Genomic DNA, 19,417 nt, shown 5'->3' with positions numbered 1-19,417 from the left:
AATTCGTTTGAAAACATTTAAATATAGAATGTCAATCAAAAACCCGTTATTTAGTAATTGATGTGCTAATTACCATGTTCCTGTTCTCCTATTATCTCCAGCTTGAAGATCAATCAGAAAGAGAAATCCAGCATTAACTTGTGACAAACAGCACAAGAAAGCATGCCAGTAAAGTGAGTTCATTTTTATGGTCAATTTTCTCTCCCTCTCTCTCTCTTTTTCCCACACAAACCAGGGATCACATAAAATGTGTTGTCTAGCAACCGGCTTAGGCAATTTGAAGGTCCATCTTCATTCAACTTTACTTTGGTGAGCCATCACTACATGTGAAGATGCAATATACATATAAAACTGCACCATTTTCTATTGTTTCACCTCCATTTATTCTCTCACTGTCAACAGAGATTGTTCTCTGATACTTCAGAATATACCCTTTTCCACTGTAATCATTTAATAATGATGGTGGCTTTACTAAAGCCACTATCTGATGGTGGGGTCAGATGGTGGGGTCAGATGGACATCAATTAAAGTGAATTATTAGGGAATCATAGAATCAAAGAGTTGGAAGAGACCTCATGGGCCATCCAGTCCAACCCCCTGCCAAGAAGCAGGAATATTGCATTCAAATCACCCCTGACAGATGGTCATCCAGCCTCTGTTTAAAAGTTTCCAAAGAAGGAGCCTCCACCACACTCCGAGGCAGAGAGTTCCACTGCTGAACGGCTCTCACAGTCAGGAAGTTCTTCCTCATGTTCAGATGGAATCTCCTCTCTTGTAGTTTGAAGCCATTGTTCCGTGTCCTAGTCTCCAAGGAAGCAGAAAACAAGCTTGCTCCCTCCTCCCTGTGGCTTCCTCTCACATATTTATACATGGCTATCATATCTCCTCTCAGCCTTCTCTTCTTCAGGCTAAACATGCCCAGCTCCTTAAGCTGTTCCTCATAGCGCTTGTTCTCCAGGCCCTTGATCATTTTAGTCGCCCTCCTCTGGACACATTCCAGCTTGTCAATATCTCTCTTGAATTGTGGTGCCCAGAATTGGACACAATATTCCAGGTGTGGTCTAACCAAAGCGGAATAGAGGGGTAGCATTACTTCCCTAGATCTAGACACTATGCTCCTATTGATGCAGGCCAAAATCCCATTGGCTTTTTTTTGCCGCCACATCACATTGTTGGCTCATGTTTCACTTGTTGTCCACGAAGACTCCAAGATCTTTTTCACACGTACTGCTCTCAAGCCAGTACGTGTGAAAAATGCAGTATAGTCAAAGTCTCCCTGTGGCACTATCTTTTCTTGGTGGTAGGATTGCATGCTTCTATAATGCAAGAGACTATGCTGATAGTAGCAGTAATGTAGTAAGGCTATCCATGTCAGACAAGTTTTGTTGAGGAGCCAGATTAAATGTGCTACTGGGCAGTAACTGTAGTGAGATGTGTTGCTGTCAGATGATCTCTCAGAATGAATGACAGTCTCACCAAAACTTCACTTGTTAGTATTGTGCAGAAGGAGGCATACTGAAACTCTTTAGAATATCTTGTATAGTAAAGCCCTCTGATGAGACAATCCAAAATGAAATAAGAAATAGTACCAGAAGATAAAACTCCCAGATCCAATGGCATTCATTGAGCTATTGGGGTACAGCAGGAGACAAGTAAAAGTTGCACTGTGGCTAATGAGGTAATTGGGTTCAAGATGAAAGGCTTAAAGCTGAAAAGAAAATCCAAAACTGCACAACACATATTATAGGAAAATGAAAAGTAACGAGCATGAATCACATGAAGTTAGACATTGTGAAACAAAATGGAATGTAGGCAATCCTCAAGTTACAAGCAAGATGGGTTCTGTAGGTTTGTTCTTGTGAATGCGTGAGTGGTGCCACCTATATGTAGAATTGTTAGTTGCAAAATTTAAACGGTTGTATTATGCCTGTCTACCTTGTATATGTATAGTTGAATTTCATTGGTTATTTACATCTGTCAATCTATGTTGTTGTACACCAATTGGCTTGCTTCCCCAGCTCATTTGTTTAGGCTCCGCCCCTTCCAAGGGAGAAAGAAAGGTATCTCTCTCACACCTTTTTTACCTCACAAAAAAGACTCATTAGATGGACGTGTGTAAAGCTTGGCCCAAAGCCCCTGGTCAAGTCATTTTTTACCACCAATTCTTAGGTTTTTTACACATGAGACTTATACTTTATGTTCAGATCCCCTGAACGACATTGGGAAGTCTCAGGCGCCTTCATACCATTTCCTTTGGCACCAGACGAAGGCCTTGTCCTTCAAATATAGGCCATTGGGACTTGGGGTTGTGAGTGTTTTGGCCTCATAGCCATTGAGAGAGAGGGAATTTGGAAGGCTTCTCAGCTAAAAACTCCTTGGGCACAAAGACAACCAAAGACTGTTATGTATTTCTTCTTTACCCCCATTTTACCTGGAAAGATAACTCTTTGAACAATAAAGCCTATTTTGAATTACGTACGGCATTTTGTTGATCCTCAGGAGTTCCAGTTTCCCTAAAGGAAGGCAAGAAGCAACCCCCCTGGGAAATAGTTGCCACGTCCTTTTTCCTTTTTTTTTTTTATTAAAAACTATAGTTTCCCAGGCAGCGATGGCACAGTTCTTAAGTTGCATTTGTATGTAAGTTGGAACAGGAACATTTTGAATTATAACTACATGAATATCTTTGGATAGTATAGGGGTGAACACCTCTTTACGGTGTTTCTTTTGCTGCCTGTGCCCCAGTTCAGAAGATTTCACCTCTTTCTGTCCCTGTAATAATTGGATTTTGAAAAAAATAGGCTTGTTGTGGAAACAAGTATTTGTGAAAAAACTTCAGTTGAGATAATTTATCCCCATGATAACTCTTAGAGGAGTGAATTTCCCTTACTAGGGTAGATTTCTTTCACTTCCTGCTGTTTCATCCCCATTTGTAACTAGGAGTTGTTTGCAAGTCAAATGTTTGCAACTAGGGTACTGTTTGTATATAGATCTTGTAATCTTTGGGGTGAGAGGAGTAAAATGGATAGGAATTGGACATTTTGATTCAAATAATTAGACAGCATTATACACAGGAAATTAAAATCTAAGAAGAAATTAGTAGGCATTAATAATGAGGAGAGGTGTAGCAAAATCATTCAAGGTAGGTAATGCAAAGTGTACAATTCAGGGAAAACCCATCAATATAACAATAATCCAACTCCAGAGGAAGAAAAAATGTTGGAGTCCAGGAGGATAATAATCACACACTCAAACAAAGCATATTGATAACTAAAGGAAATTGGAACCAAGGTAGGTGAAAGATTGGAACAAAGGTTGTTGGAAAATTTGGCCTGCAATCAAGAAATTAAGTAGGAGATAAATTGATTATTTATTTATTTATTTTGCATATTTCTACCCCACCCTTCTCAACCCCCGAGGGGGGACTCATTATATGAGTCCAACAATTATATGAGTCCAACAATTAGTTCACAGCAAACACATTCTCCAGTCAATCAAATAAATTGCTACATAATTAGTTGCAAAAACGGAGAGGCTCTATTTTCTTTGCAAAAACAAGACTAGGAACAGATTGTGGCATAACTCATGAGCTGCTAATATCAAAAAAAATGAGGTTAAACCAAAGAAGGGCATTAAATTAATAATCATGCCAAAATACAACTTCAAGAAAATTGATTTAGAATTTTAAAATAATGTAAGATATAGATTTGCACTGCTCAGCTCAAGTTACTAGCAGCAAGAAGAATTCTGGGGGAAAGCAAGGGTCATTAAAATGAGTAAATGCAAATCCAGAAAATTAAACAAAGAGTATAAATGCTATATGACCAGCAGGGGGACACACTACATGATCAAGAAGAAATAAAACTGATGAAAAGAATACACTGGATATTGATTGATTGAATGTTTATTTTACATTTTTCTGGAAATGGCATTTAGGATAACTGAAGAACTACATAAATTAGATGACATATTCATTCAAAGGAAAACAATTGGAACCAGCAATTCTAGAAATTGAAGCAGAAGCTACACTCAGAACACAGGGGAAATAATTTACCAGAAAAAGATGGCATAATATTAGAGCTGTTTCAAATAACAGAGACAGAATCCACTCAGGTTTTAACTAAAATCTTTCAGCAAATGTGGAAAACAAAAGAATGGTCCACAGATCCGAAATACTGACTTGATTATACATGCCTCTTTCCAATAAGGAGACACCAAAGATTGCAGTAACTTTTGGACCATTGCATTTATCTCCCACATAAGCAAAGTTATGCTCAAAGTTTTACAACAATGACTTTTGTAGTTGTATTATAGTGAGAAATGCAAGAAATGGGTTCAGAAAATGAAGGGACACTAGAGATCGCATTACAATCATACATTGGATAATGGAGCGTACTTCAGAACTTAAAGAAGATAAGTGTGCTTTAAAATCTTTAATTGTGTAGGTCACAGAAAACTATGCATAGCTCTTTTAAAAAATGATGTGCCAGAAACTTTGATTGTCATCATTTTTAAGCTGCACTCAGAAAAAGAGGCTATTGTCAGCATAATATGGAGAAACAGGATTGTTTCCAATTTGCAAGGGGGTCAGATTAGACTGCATTTTATTACCTTATAAAATTAAATTGTATGGTGAACATGCCATACATAAAAGTCAGATGCTGAGGAATGAGATGTCAAAATTAGATGAAGGAACAATAATTTAAGATATTCTAATGAAATGGTACGACTAGCACAAAATGAACATTAAGGGGGAAAATGACCCCAAATGATTTACATAACATTGAAATATTTTAAGATTTTTCATACCTTGGCTCAGGCTCCATCTACACGGCCATATAATGCAGTTTGACACTGCATCATATGGTCAGTGTAGACTCATATAACTCAAATAATGTAGTTAATGCATTAATTGCATTATATGAGATATTTACTGTAATATATATATATATATATATTAGAGTAATATCTAATATTTACTCTAATATCTACAGATATTTTCTCGAATGTCTATGTATATGTATTTTTTCCCAGCACCAGAAGTCTGAGGTCTCCCTAGAAGCCAAGATGACTACATTATTAGTCATCTTGGCTAATTATGTCTAAGACAGACATATCATGAGAATATATGACTCACTAGAAAAGATGATAATGCTTACTAAGATGGGAAAAAGTAGGGGAAAAGGGAAACCATATTACAGGTGGATAGATTGAATGAAGTCTGAAAGACTTGAGAAGATCTATTGATAGAGGTGACTTGGAGATCTTTCATTCAAAGGGTCACCATAAAACAAAGTCTACTTGAGGACTATTAAAAATGACTGCCTACCAACAACGAAATAATGAGACAATACAACTGAGTTTGGATAACCATGGGCAACTTTTATTGAATTGTTACCTAAACTTTCTTCAAGAACTGCAACAAGCTAAAGTGGGGGTTTAAACTTGAGTTATGTAAGCCAAGACAGTGGTCACCCGAGTTCCCCGCATAACTCACCTGAGTGGTAACCAGGTTAACTCTTGGGAAATTGTATAGAGATTTCAAATCACCAGTTATAAGACTTCCAGGATCATAACTCTCAACATAGCTCCAAGGCCATTTTCGTTTGCCTCCACTTCAGTTGAGCAAACTTACAGGGGGGGAGGGGTTCCCATTCCTGACCTTCACCAAAATAGGTATCATAGATGTACACCAAGATGTTAAATTACATCCCCGATTCCCACATGAAAACCTATTTAAGGTTTTGCCAATTTTCCAAAAATCCTCAACAGCGTAGTGTAGGTGAAAAAAAGTCCATTTAAAAAGAGGGGGGATTCTTACTCTGCCCTGAAGTGACCCCCTACTATCATGGTAAACTGTTAAAGGGTGGGATGGGTGGGGCAATATTCAAGCTGGAATGAAAACATAAAGCAGGGGTGCCAATCTGCCTGACCAGGGTCCACCCCAACTTCTTTTGTGTTGCTTGCCTCTCTTCATTGAGGAGGCAAATAGCCCTCCCTCCTAGGCTTGCCGGAAGGGGAAAGAAAATGTCCAAAGTAGTGGTTGTCTTAATGGTACAGTTCTCATTTTACAGAACAATATCCTGCAACATGAGCAGGTATAGATATTCACCTAAACACATTTTCTATGGAGAAAATAACTTCTCAGAGACTAAGTGCTTTTTAAAAGTTTCACAGTTGTCAATAACTTCCACAGAGTGAGGATAGAAAAGTATTCATTCTTGGCTGCAAGAAAAACATCTATGGAAATGCTCATCCTTTCCATCACCTAATGGCAAAGAAGCTGGACCTGGTGATTCAACTAATATGAGGTGTTGAAGAAAAGGAGAGTTGAGTCATGCCAACTGAGTGGGTGGAATGCAAAAGAATTTGTAGGAAATATATATTCATAGATGTACACACATATCCTTTCCAGCAGGTGTAAATGCTCTGCTGTGAATGCAGTGTCATATTGGGTATGAAAAGTTCAGAATCAGAAAATGCTTTTAAAAAATAATCTTAAAACATCCTGTCTATTCTTGTCCCAGAATTGGGAGCTGAAAGTTAGGAAGAGACCTTGAAGAGTACTTAGGCGATCCCTTGTTGGATGAGTAAGATGGTCTTCCATGATGGGTTTCCTTGTGGATTCGTAGGTGGCTGTGGAGCCCTATTCTTGACCCACATCTTCTCCCACAGTGAAGGCATTGGTTTCCAGGTGGAAGGCGGTCCCAGTCAGGGTTGGCTTGACGCGCCTTCCTCCTGGCACGTTTCTCTCTTTCACCCTCCACTCGTGCCTCCTCGAATTCTGCAGCACTGCTGGTCACAGCTGACCTCCAGCTGGAGCTCTCAAGGGCCAGGGCTTCCCAGTTCTCAGTGTCTATGCCAGAGATTTTAAGATGGCTTTGAGGCCATCTTTTAATCTCTTTTCCTGTCCACCAACATTCCGTTTTCCATTCTGAAGTTCAGAGTAGAGCAACTGCTTTGGGAGACGATGGTCAGGCATCAGGACAACGTGGCTGGAGTTGATGGCAGAGGACCATCGCTTCAATGCTGGTGGTCTTTGCTTCTTCCAGCACACTGAGGTTTGTCTGCTTGTCTTCCCAAGAGATTTGCAGGATTTTCCAGAGGCAGCGCTGATGGAATCGTTCCAGGAGTTGCATGTGACGTCTGTAGACAGTCCACATTTCGCAGGCATATAGCAGGGTTGGGAGGACAATAGCTTTATAGACAAGCACCTTGGTATCCCTACGGATGTCCCGGACCTCAAACACTCTCTGCTTCATTCGGGAAAATGCTGCACTCACAGAGCTTAGGCGGTGTTGTATTTCGGTGTCGATGTTGACTTTGGTGGAAAGGTGGCTGCCAAGGTAGTGGAAATGGACAACATTTTCTAATGTTACACCATTAAGCTGTATCTCTGGTATTGGGGAGGAGATGGCTGGTGACTGCTGGAACAGCATTTTGGTTTTCTCGATGTTCAGTGACAGGCCAAGCTTCGTGTTTGCTTCTGCGAAGGTGAGTGGCTTGTAGATCTTCTTCTGAATGCGCACAGACAACATTGTCATCAGACAATGAAGAGTATGACTGACTGGAAATGTCATAGGGCTGGAGAAAGAGGGTAGCATTACCAGTGAAACCGCACAGCAAATAAAGTGTGGTGTGAGACCTGGTTCCCTCCTGGTATGATAAACAACCTGGAAACAATAGGGGTTGCGTAATAATGTGGTAGTATCCTCTTTAACCCACAAATGGTAAGAATGCTTTCTAAAATCCCAATTATTTCATAAATTCCAAATCATCAAGTGTCCAAGCTGGCAATCTTTAACTCCTTTATTGTTCAGTTACAACTTTCCCAGGTACTAAGAATAATTGGGAATGCACAACACTTTCAACAGTTTTCACCAGTGTTTCCTTCCGTTGCTCTTTGAAAGGACATGTGCTCCCACACAGCCTTCAAAACATTCCTCTTCATACAAACTTGAGTTACTTTCTGCATAATAACAACAATAGTTATTCATTATGCAACTCAAACGTTCATATTATTTCTTAACCTTTATTGTGCTCCTCTGCATCATATGTTTTACATATTATTTTAAAGCAAGTTAAATGTCAGCATACCATGCCAAGGCCTCTTGTTGATTTGTTGACTTTGCTCTACTTCTCTTATGTTTTTGAGTTTATGATTATGATATTTTACATAGAATAGTTCCAACAAATAGTGAGATTCCCTGAGCCCTTTGCTCTGTGATCTATCTCTTTAAGGAAGCTATGGGCTCCATTAATAATAAACATTGATGCATATATTTGATCCTTGCATAGTGTTCTGTTAGCCCCTTCCACACAATTGTATAAAATCCACACTGAACTGGATTATATGGCAGTGTGGACTCAGATAACCCAATTCAAAGCAGGTATTGTGGATTATCTGCCTTGATATTCTGGTTTATATGGCTGTATGGAAGGCCTTAAAATGAAGGGAATATTTAAAAATCCTAGCCAGAATTGTGTTTGCTTTTTAAATATTCATAAGTACTATAGTAACATTTTGTCCCTCTCCCTAAATTCCTATTTATCAAGCGATATTCAACAGGGGTGTATATTTCCTATCTCCTATTTCCATTTCCTCCTGTGACTCACATTGCAGCAGACAAAAATAAGATCCTTATCACAACTCTCCCATGTGTGAGAAGGTGTGAACAATAGCTGATTTCTTCCCAAATAATGGCAAACAAATTCCCAACAAACAGTGGTTGCTCCCCAGTAAATTATGATTTTCATGGTTCCCAAATAGCTCTTAAACTAAGGAAATGCATAAAAGGCATGGATTCTAACTCCATATTGTTAATGTTAACTTCTATCATCAGCATTGACCTATGATGACTTCATGAATCACAGACCTTCATTTCACTCTGCCATCAAAAGTCATTGCTTCTTTGCTTGAATCTATCCATATGGAATTTGCTTTTAATTTTTTCTATTGTTTTCTTTCTTATTAATCATTAATACCTTTCCTAGGACCTTATTATATTAGGAAATACTCCATTTTGGAGACTGTTTGAGAATGATTTCGAAAGGGTCCCATCACATGACATTTGCTCCATTGGATTCTTCCGTTGCTGAAGCACTGTTTTGTGTGTGAGAGAACAATCTGTATGCATCCCATCAGCAACTATGCTTTTAAAAAGAGGAAAAAATATAGAATGGTATAAGGAGTATTTCAAATGGATTGGGTGGGGGGGGGGGGGAGCCAGCCTTCCGTGGTGTGATGAGTCAAAGTGCAGTATTTCCAAATCATAAGAATGAGGTGTGATGAGGAGAGTATGCACCCCATATCAATATAGTATGTATCAAGTCCTAAAAATATATGGGATGCATACTGATATAAACTGATGATATCTCACTGTGATAAGGTTCCTAGTGAGTCCTGCCTTCCCATATTATGGCAAAGTACAACAGTCTCGGTTTAGTCATCTTGGCTTCAAGGGAGCCTTCACGGTTCATTTGATCTAGGACCTGTTGTATCTACAGTATCTGCTGAGATTTCTTCCAGCACCACATTTCAAATGTGTTGACTTTTTTCTTATGAGCTTCCTTTATTGCCCAGTTTTCAGAGTCATTAAAAGAAATGGGGAATATGATGGCATAAGGTAAAGGTAAAGGATGTCACCTGACATTAAGTCCAGTCATGTCTGACTCTGGGGTGTGGTGCTCATCTCCATTTCTAAGCCAGAGAGCCGGCGTTGTCTGTAGACACCTCCAAGGTCATGTGGTCGGCATGACTGCGTGGAGCGCCGTTACCTTCCCGCTGGAGCAGTACCTATTGATCTACTCACATTTTGCATGTTTTCGAACTGCTAGGTTGGCAGAAGCTAGGGCTGACAGCGGAAGCTCACGCCGCTCCCCGGAATCGAACCTGTGACCTTTCGATCAACAAGCTCAGCAGCTCAGTTCTTTAACCCACTGCGCCACCGGATGGCATGGACAATCATAAATTTAGTACTTAATTACATCCATTTACACGTCAGGATCTTGTTTAATTCTTGCCCTTCAAAATCCTAGGCCCCTAATCTACACTGATCATTTAATGCAGTTTCATGCATTCTTCATGGCTGTAAGGCCATTGATACAACAGATCCTGGAACTGATTAGACACCAGCTTCATTGCTGCTGCTGCTGCGGTTGTTGTTGTTGTTGTTGTTGTTGTTGTTGTTGTTGCTGCTGCTGCTGCTGCTGCTGCTGCTATTTCTATCCAACTTTAGATTTCTTTAAAAGAGTCCAGGCCCATAGTCAGGATTTTGATTCGGGGGGAGCTGAGTTTGATTGGGGGGGGGGGCTGAGACTGAGTGAAAGAGGGTCTACCCTAGCAAACCTTTTGTATTGTTACCCCAATACCCCCATGCATATGGGATATATTGAGCATGGTGATCAGATCATGATATAAATAACATAACAGTTTAAATAATGCACCAGTAAGGCCTTCTCGCGGACCACCATGAGAATTTGGGGGGGGGGGGGCTGAAGCCCCCCAAGCTGCCCCCCCCCCCCCGCTACATGCCTGTTCCTAGAGGAGTTAAGTGATCAGGGTACATGTCTTCTGATTTCTTAATTTCAGTCTCCATTTTGATAAATGACTGAGTCAAGGTGTGGAAAATCTTGAATTTTCTCATTCTCTGCTTCAAAGTTATCTAAATTATCTTTGGTCATTATTTTTGGTTTCTTAAGACTCATCTATAAATCTGACTACTGACTACATTTTCTTCACTGATTTTCTTTAATAATCATTCAAAGTATTTGCTATTTCTTCTAGTTGTATAATGCCATCCACATATCTTAAACTATTGATTTTTCCCCTTTAATTTCCATGCACTCCTTCTCCATGTCTAATACCACTTTACATATGATACGTTGAGCATATAAATTAAACAGAAAGGGCAATAAAATGTGACCTTGCATGATTTCCTTGCCAATTAGAATCTATTCAATTTCTCCATGTCCTGCCCTAATGGTGGCCCCTTGGCCTGAGTACAGGTCAGAGCAATCAAATGCTGTGGCACATCTATTTCTTTAGAAATGCCCCACAATTTTTCATGATCTAGACAGTTAAAGACTTTGTTATAATCTATATAGCATAGACAGATTTTCTCTTGAAATTCCACAGTGCCCTCCAGAGTAGACATTGGTAATTTCCATACATGATTCCACCCACTCACCCCCTTTAGTATATAAAGAATAGTTCCAACACAATAGTGAGATTCCCTGAGCCCATTGCTCTGTGATATATCTCTTTAAGGAAGCTATGGGCTCCATTAATAATAAACATTGCTTTCTAGGGACCTGCCTACTTAAAAATAGATGGCTGAACTATTGTAGAAGGCATTGAAATAGATTAACAGCTCTTCCTTGGACTCACTGCATAGTCAAAGACTTATATAATGAATGTGTTGTGGGTGTCAAATGGATTATGGATAACTCCTCTGATTCTCTAGGAGTCTATGTGTTGGGCCTCGTGGTACATACATCAAAGCCCAAGGGAATGCTTTTTTGGAAGCCAAGAAAAGCACTTAAAATTATTAACTAGTTTGGAAAAGATCTTCTTCTGCCCTGACAAGCTCCTAGATTTAGATAAATCTGACCCGTGCTGAGAATATATTGAGCTAATTGGATTTTTTATACTCTCTCAGAGATGGGATAAGAAGACAGCTTTTTCCTGACACAAGCAGGAAACAAGACTAGGAGAGAGAAAGAGGAATTTTTTTTACTGTTTTTAATAAATACTTAATCAAAATCTAGTTGAGAACCAAAACTGAGATGCCAAACTATTTTTAATACAGGTTTTAAAAAGTAAGAAACGGTCCATTTATCAACCTAGCGTTAGCATAATAACCTTTTCAATGGCTCTAGTTGTCACCCACAAAAGGACAGTATAAATTAATGACTCTGCTGTTCAATGTCAAGGAGGTATTCAACAGTTCTCCCATGAAAAATCAGTGATATCTCACCAGTGCTTTATCCATCCACTTGTATGCTTTATTTCTATTCTTCTTCAAATTACATTCTGCTTCAAATGCTAGGGCTGGGCAGTTTCGTTTCGTTAATTCGTAATTCGTTAATAATTCGTTAATTTTTTCAATTACAAAACGATAACGAACCATTCTGGAGCAATTATTAAAAAAAACGAATTTTCAAAAACGTTTTGTAAATGCTTCGTATTTCGATATTGTATTCGTTTCGTTATTGTTTTGAGGTCGTTTCGTTATTATTTCCGCATGTCTGGGCCAGTTTTATGGTTTAATTAGTGAAAAAAAATATAATATCACACCAACAGTCAACAACATAGGGAGAGGGAAGCTTCAGAAGGTTTTGGAGGTTTTTTAGCGTATTTCGCGGCCGCGTCCGCCATTAACGAATCGATTCGTTATTGTTTTGGAAATCGATTCGTTAATTTTTTACCATTTACGAAATTTCGTAAATATCGAACTTTTTAAAAGGAAAATTTTGTAATTATTTTAAATATCGAAACAAAAAAAACCCCCAAATACAAATCGATTTTAGAAACAAATTTTTCCATTGTTACCCAGGCCTATCAAATGCAAATGCTGCACTTACAACTCCACCCTATTCATATCTACTTGAAAGTAAGTTACATGGAATTCTTTTAGAGTTTACTTCCAGATAAGTGTATACAGGATTGAAACCTTTACATTGCTGATTCAGTACAACAGCTAGAAAGGAGAAGCTTCTTCTTATGCAATCCCTCGTTTTCTGAGGAGGATTGTCTTCCAATATTCTTGTGGGTCCGTATGTGGCTGTGGAGCCCTATTCTTGCTCTGCATCTTCTTCCACAGTGAGGGCATTGGTTTCCAGGTGGAAGGCGGTCTCGGTCGAGGTTGACTTGATAAGCCTTCCTCTTGGCACGCTTCTCCCTTTCGCCCTCCATTCATGCCTCTTCAAATTCTGCAGCACTGCTGGTCACAGCTGACCTCCAGCTGGAGCGGTCAAGGGCCAGGGCTTCCCAGTTCTCAGTGTCTATGCCAGAGTTTTTAAGGTTGGCTCTGAACTCATCTTTAAATCTCTTTTCCTGCCCACCAACATTCCATTTTCCATTCTTGAGTTCAGAGTAGGGCAACTACTTTGGGAAACTGTGGTTGGGCATCCGGACAACGTGGCAGGGCCAGCAGAATTGGTGGCAGAGGACCATCGCTTCAATGCTGGTGGTCTTTGCTTCTTCCAGCACGCTGCCGTTTGTCCGCCTGTCTTCCCAAGAGATTTGCAGGATTTTCAGCGCTGATGGAATCATTCCAGGAGTTGCATGTGACGTCTGTAGACAGTCCACATCTCAGAAGCATATAGCAGGGTTGGGAGGACAATAGCTCTATAAACAAGCACCTTGGTATCCCTACAGATGTCCTGGTCCTCAAACACTCTCTGCTTCATTCGGAAAAATGCTGCGCTCGCAGAGCTCAGGTATTGTATTTCGGTGTCGATGTTGACTTTGGTGGAGAGGTGGCTGCCAAGGTAGTGCAAATGATCAACATTTTCTAATGTTACACCATTAAGCTGTATCACTGGCATTGGAGAGGGGTTGGCTGGTGACTGCTGGAAGGGAAAGGAGAAGCATATATTCCATGTAAAGATTATCCACAGCCTACATATGCAAAAGATCACAATGCTATTTTCAAGGGTAGATGTTGTTTCCACAGATCATCCTCTAGAGAAACAATGGCATGGATGGAGTCTGTGGACACCCTTTTGGCCAATAAAGGTAAGATGTATCTATATAGAAAAATGCATTACTAGAATGATGGTTTGCCCAATATGTACTCTATTTTTCTTCATGAGAACTATGTATGACCACCAGACCATTTCCTGCCCAGGTGGCGGGGAGGTTAATATTAAACTATTTTGTCATTATAAATGAGGAAAAATAATTTCTGCTGTTTTCACACACACAGACACACACACACTTACCAAGAAAACAAATAGTTATCCTCATTTTTTGCTTAGCATTCTTAGATTTCCAAGGTTTAGTGAAATTATTCTGCATAGAAACAGTGAGGAGGGCTTTACGTAGTTGTATCTAAACAGCCACTTATGGAGTTCTATAAAATTACTATTGTCTATGTACAATATAATCATCATAAAACAATCCTACATCTCTAAAAACTTGCACAACAAAACTTTTGTGCAGAAAACAGCAATCTTTCAAAACTTTTGTGCAGAAAACAGCAACCATGTGGCTGAGGGATTTATTTTTTGCAAAATATATGGATTTTGCACATGATTATAATGTTACAGCATTGAAACATGTCAGCTAAATTTGTGCCAAACTGCATTGTTTTTACAAAGTAGCTGCACCCAAGAAACAAGAAGAATGAGAAAAAAATTGGAAGGTAAAATTAAAATACTGATATACAATTTGATATCGATTGACCTAAAGGAGAACTGGGTGAAGACAGCCTACCGTTGGTACATGACACCGAAAAAGTTAGGGGAAAGCTACAATACCAGCACAAGTTGCTGGAAGTGTAAAGAAAAAGAAGTCTCGTACCTTCATTTGTGGTGGACTTGTGGTAAAGCTAAAGAATATTGGAAAGGAGTACAGAAAAAACTACAAGAAATTTTAAAGATAAAGATTCCATGGAAGGCAGAACTATTCCTGTTAGGAATTCATGATTTGGAATTAGAGAAAAATTCTGACAAACTTCTGTTTTTAATGGCAACGGCAGCAAGGATATGCTACGCCAGAAAATGGAAACAAAGAGAAATACCAGATGAAAATGAGAGACTAGTGAAAATATTGGAGATTAAGAATATGGATAGACTTATCTTTCTTATATCAAGAAGCAAAGGAATAAATTTGCAAGAGACAAACTGGGAAAAGGTTACAGAATACTTTAGACAAAGAAATTAAAAGTTTTTGATCTAGTTAAGGAAGAAAGGAGGAACAGGAAAAAGGAAGAGCAAGAATATGAGAGGAGAGGAGGAAGACAGGAAGATGGCAAGGGAGGAATAAGAGAAAAGGACTACAGATCTCCGGAAGACACCAGGAAGCCTAACAATCTTTTAATCTGTCTTTTCTGTCTTTTTTTCTGTTTTCTTTTTCTCTTTTCCTCCCCCTCTCGGTGTGGTGCTGGTTTGTTTATGTTGTTTGTTTTTGTTTTATTTCTTTCTTAAATTACTATATATCTATATTTTAATGGAAATTCAATAATGTAATAAATATTATTACCAAAAAAAACAAAGTAGCTGCCAGGGCCGTAGCCAGAAAAAAATTTCGGGGAGGGTTGAAAATTTCGGGAGGGGGGGTTTTGAAAATTTCGGGGAGGGTTGAAAATTTTGGGGGTGGTGGTTGAAACCTGCCTCCTAGCTCACGCTGAAGCAAAGAACACAGCAGGGGGCAGAGCAGCCTTCAATAGCCTGCAGCTCCACTCCTGTCAACCACCTCCACCAAGTCTGGCCTCCTTAATGAGAGCATTCAACACACACACACACACGACTTGGTTGCTTCACTACATCGGCTATTGCTGCAGGTAATGACAGTGTGAATAAATTGTCAATATTTGCTTGAGATAGTGCTTACAGTTCTGAAGGGACTCTTAATTTTTTGCATCTCATAGGCTTAGCGCGGGGATTTGGTTAACCAGTTAAAATTCATGAGTAAACCAGGGTTTTTAAAAAAAATCTGAAACATTTCGGGGGGGGTGGGTTGAACCCTTAAAACCACCCCCTCGTTACAGGCCTGGTAGCTGCACCCTTAGATTCTTTTGATTAATCCAAAAGCTATTCATGATCATCAGGTAGCACCAGAGGCGGCCCTAGGTAATTTTCAATGGTAAGCAAACAGTATTTTGGCGCCCCCCCTCCCCCAACCAATCACTGTTCATCGTGGGAGTTCTGTGTGCCATATTTGGTTCAATTCCATCATTGGTGGAGTTCAGAACGCTCTTTGATTGTAGGTGAACTATACAACCCAGTAACTACAACTTGCATATGTCAAGGTCTATTTTCCCCCAAGAGCACCTCAAGAGCTCCCCTGGGCAAAATCAACTATACTGCAAATGCTTACTTTGTGTAATGGGTTGAGCCGACCTGGGGTAGCACATATTTAAAGGATTAGCATGTATTTTGAACAGAAATGAAAAGCACTTTAACATCCCAGCACCCCCCCCCCCCCCCATGCTTCTTCCTAACTTATTGGATGAATAATACAACAAATGAGGGGGAAAAACCCATGAGCTGCTCCAATCAAAACATGGAGTCAACAGAAAAATCCCCACTTAGTAACACTTGTAGAAAATCTTCCATCCATATGTGTTAGAGTGAATTATCTTAGAACACACATTTTAACACCACTCAAATAGGAATACCTCTCTTCAGATGATTCCTTCATAATCTAAAAAATAATAATTGGGAGGGAAATCCTTCATTCATTAGATGAAAAGGGTGTTTAAGATGCCTGAAACTAGACTCTGCAGTAGGGATGTTAATTCTCACTTGTCCAAGCAATTTTTTCCCTTCACTGGTGAGACAATGAAATATTCCCTGCCAGACTTGAGAAACCACAACACAAATTTCAAAATTGTATATTTTGCATAGAAGCAGTTTGCTCAAAATGTAATAATAATATTACATTTCCCCCTCTTCCCACGGCCAAAAAGGAGGATAAGACACTTGTCTCATTCTCATGCTAGAGGCAAGAAACTTGTGGAGATTAATGTAATCTTGACTGGCTGTGTTGTTTTGCAGAGACAACATGTCTCATCAAGACTAATTTAGCATAATGTCCTAAAGTGAATGTGAGGATATAAACCACTGTGGCTCTTTTTTTTTTTTTTACTGGGGGAGAATTTGAATAATCCTGAAATACAGGGATGTTAGCCACATGCAGATTTAATTGATGACTTGATTAAATAAAACTCATGGGATAAATAAACTGAGTTCTCATCAATTTGACAAGGATCCCATTACTTTGCAACAAGTGCTGACCAGAACATTCAAATACAATTTTATCATATATTGATTGGACACTTGCAAATATAAATTTGCCAAAATAATAGCAAGGATGTTGTCATTGCACATATAAAACCCACAAGATTCACAAACATTATACTACAGTGATATAACTTAGCATTTAATGGAGTGTGGATAATCATCATAAGGGTATTTCTTTGATCAGCAGAGGAAACCAGGGGCCCAGATTCTAAATTAGCTACTTTGTTAAATTAGGACCTCATCACATTGATGAGGTCCCCTGTGCCAATTCTCCAGCCTCTGTGACGAATGTGTTAGGTACCAAGGCAATCCTTCCCCCCCCCCCCCTATCTGGCCAGCAGTGGCACTTCCAGTTGCGCCCGTACCGTGGGAAGTCTGACTTGGCCACGGTAGTCCACACTCCGGTTACATCCCATATAGACTACTGCAACGCTCTCTACATGGGGTTGCCTTTGAAGACTGCTCGGAAGCTTCAAATGGTCCAGCGTTCGGCAGCCAGGTTGCTAACAGGAGCGGCACTCAGGGAGCATATTACTCCTCTGTTGCGCCAGCTCCACTGGCTACCAGTTTGCTACCAGGCACAATTCCAAGTGCTGCCGTTAGCCTATAAAGCCCTAAACGGTTCTGGCCCTATTTACCTCTCCGAACGCATCTCCTCCTATGAACCGACTAGGACACTAAGATCATCTGGGGAGGCCCTGCTCTCTGTCCCACCTGCATCACAGGCGCGCTTGGTGGGGACGAGAGACAGGGCCTTCTCAGTGGTGGCCCCTCGACTGTGGAACGCCCTGCCTGCAGATATCAGATTGGCCCCCTCCCTGCTGGTGTTTTGGAGGAAAGTGAAGACCTGGCTGTTCGAACAAGCATTTGATTCAACAGTGTAATTGAACATAGGAATATGGAATAATGGATTATGAGACTGGATTCTGATTTTACTGTTGAGGCACTTATTTATTTGTCGTGTCAGAACAACCAGTCAAATTATATTACATTTCTAACAGAACAAAGCAAACAAGCAGATTACAAAATTTGTAAGTATGAGAGTTGATTAAATGTCCTTTGACCAGTATCTGGCCACTTGGAGTGCCTCTGATGTTGCTGCAAGAAGGTCCTCCATTGTGCATGTGGCAGGGCTCAGGGTGCATTGCAGCAGGTGGTCAGTGGTTTGCTCCTCTCCACACTCGCATGTCGAGGATTCCACTTTGTAGCCCCATTTCTGAAGGTTGGCTCTGCATCTCGTGGTGCCAGAGCGCAGTCTGTTCAGTGCCTTCCAGGTCGCCCAGTCCTCTGTGTGCCCAGGGGGGAGTCTCTCATTGGGTATCAGCCATTGGTTGAAGTTCTGGGTTGAGGGACTAATGATTGTTATTCTGATGTTTAATTATTTATGTTACAATTGTTTTTAATTGACCTATACTTGTCTCGTGATGTTCTGTATCGATGTTGTTCACCGCTTTGAGTTGCCTGAGGGCTGAGAAAAGCGGTATATAAATAAAGTAAATAAATAAATAAATTCTACATGACACATAGGGAAGTGGTGCTGCATTGACTTGTTAGGCATCAGCTCCTGTGAGCTACAGAGGATGTTTCTATGCCCCTCCCATGAGTGATATCTAGTAACACAATCAGAAATGGGATCCCTGCTGCAATTCCACCTCATACCAGACATTACTCATGAGAGTGCAAAGGAATGTCAGCCTGCATCCTGATCAACTGGAATATTGTCCCCTGCCACACAGACACTGATGTCTGGAATATCAACATTGGAAGTCTCTTGTGATCCCTATATATTCCCTACACCATTGAATATTTAGGGACCATGAATACAAATCTATATAAATAAAAATGTAATGTTAGTTCGTGCTACCATCAGAACTCAAAAACCACTGGGGGAATTGACACCAAATTTGGACAGAAGACATCTAACAGTCCAATTTATGTCCTCTACTCAAAAAAACTGATTTTGTCATTTGGGAATTGTCGTTGCTGGGATTTACAGTTTACCTACAATCAAAGAGCATTCTGAACTCCACCAATGATGGAATTGGGCCAAACTTAGCACACAGGGCTCCCATGACCAACAGAAAAAAATGGAAAGGTTTGGTGGACATTGACCTTGAGTTTGGGAATTATAGTTCACCCACATCCAGAGAGCACTGTGGACTCAAACAATGATGGATCTGGACCAAACTTGGCACGAATACTCGATATGCCCAAATATGAACACAGATGGAATTTAAAGGAACTAGACCTTGACATTTGGGAGTTGTAGTTGCTGGGATTTATAGTTCACCTACAATCAAAGAGCATTCTGAACTCCACCAATGATGGAATTCAACCAAACATGGCATACAGGACTTCCATGACCAACAGAACACACTGGAAGGGTTTGGTGGGCATTGACCTTGAGTTTGAGAGTTGTAGTTCACCTACAACCAGAGAGCACTGTGGA

At 40.0% G+C, this 19,417-nt stretch overlaps 1 protein-coding gene across 1 annotated transcript in view; it reads left to right on the top strand.

Moving 5' to 3' along the window:
- The window catches only part of RGS21 (regulator of G protein signaling 21), an 87,229-nt gene that overhangs the window by 53,676 nt on the left and 14,136 nt on the right, over window positions 1-19,417 (top strand). The window contains exon 4 of the mRNA XM_067467084.1: window positions 13,662-13,738. Within this exon, the coding sequence (XP_067323185.1) occupies window positions 13,662-13,738 (77 nt within the window). The remainder of the gene's footprint in view (window positions 1-13,661; window positions 13,739-19,417) is intronic.

Source organism: Anolis sagrei, chromosome 4, assembly GCF_037176765.1.
Source record: "Anolis sagrei isolate rAnoSag1 chromosome 4, rAnoSag1.mat, whole genome shotgun sequence".
NCBI lineage: Eukaryota > Metazoa > Chordata > Lepidosauria > Squamata > Dactyloidae > Anolis > Anolis sagrei.
This window is presented reverse-complemented; position numbering and strand designations above follow the sequence as displayed.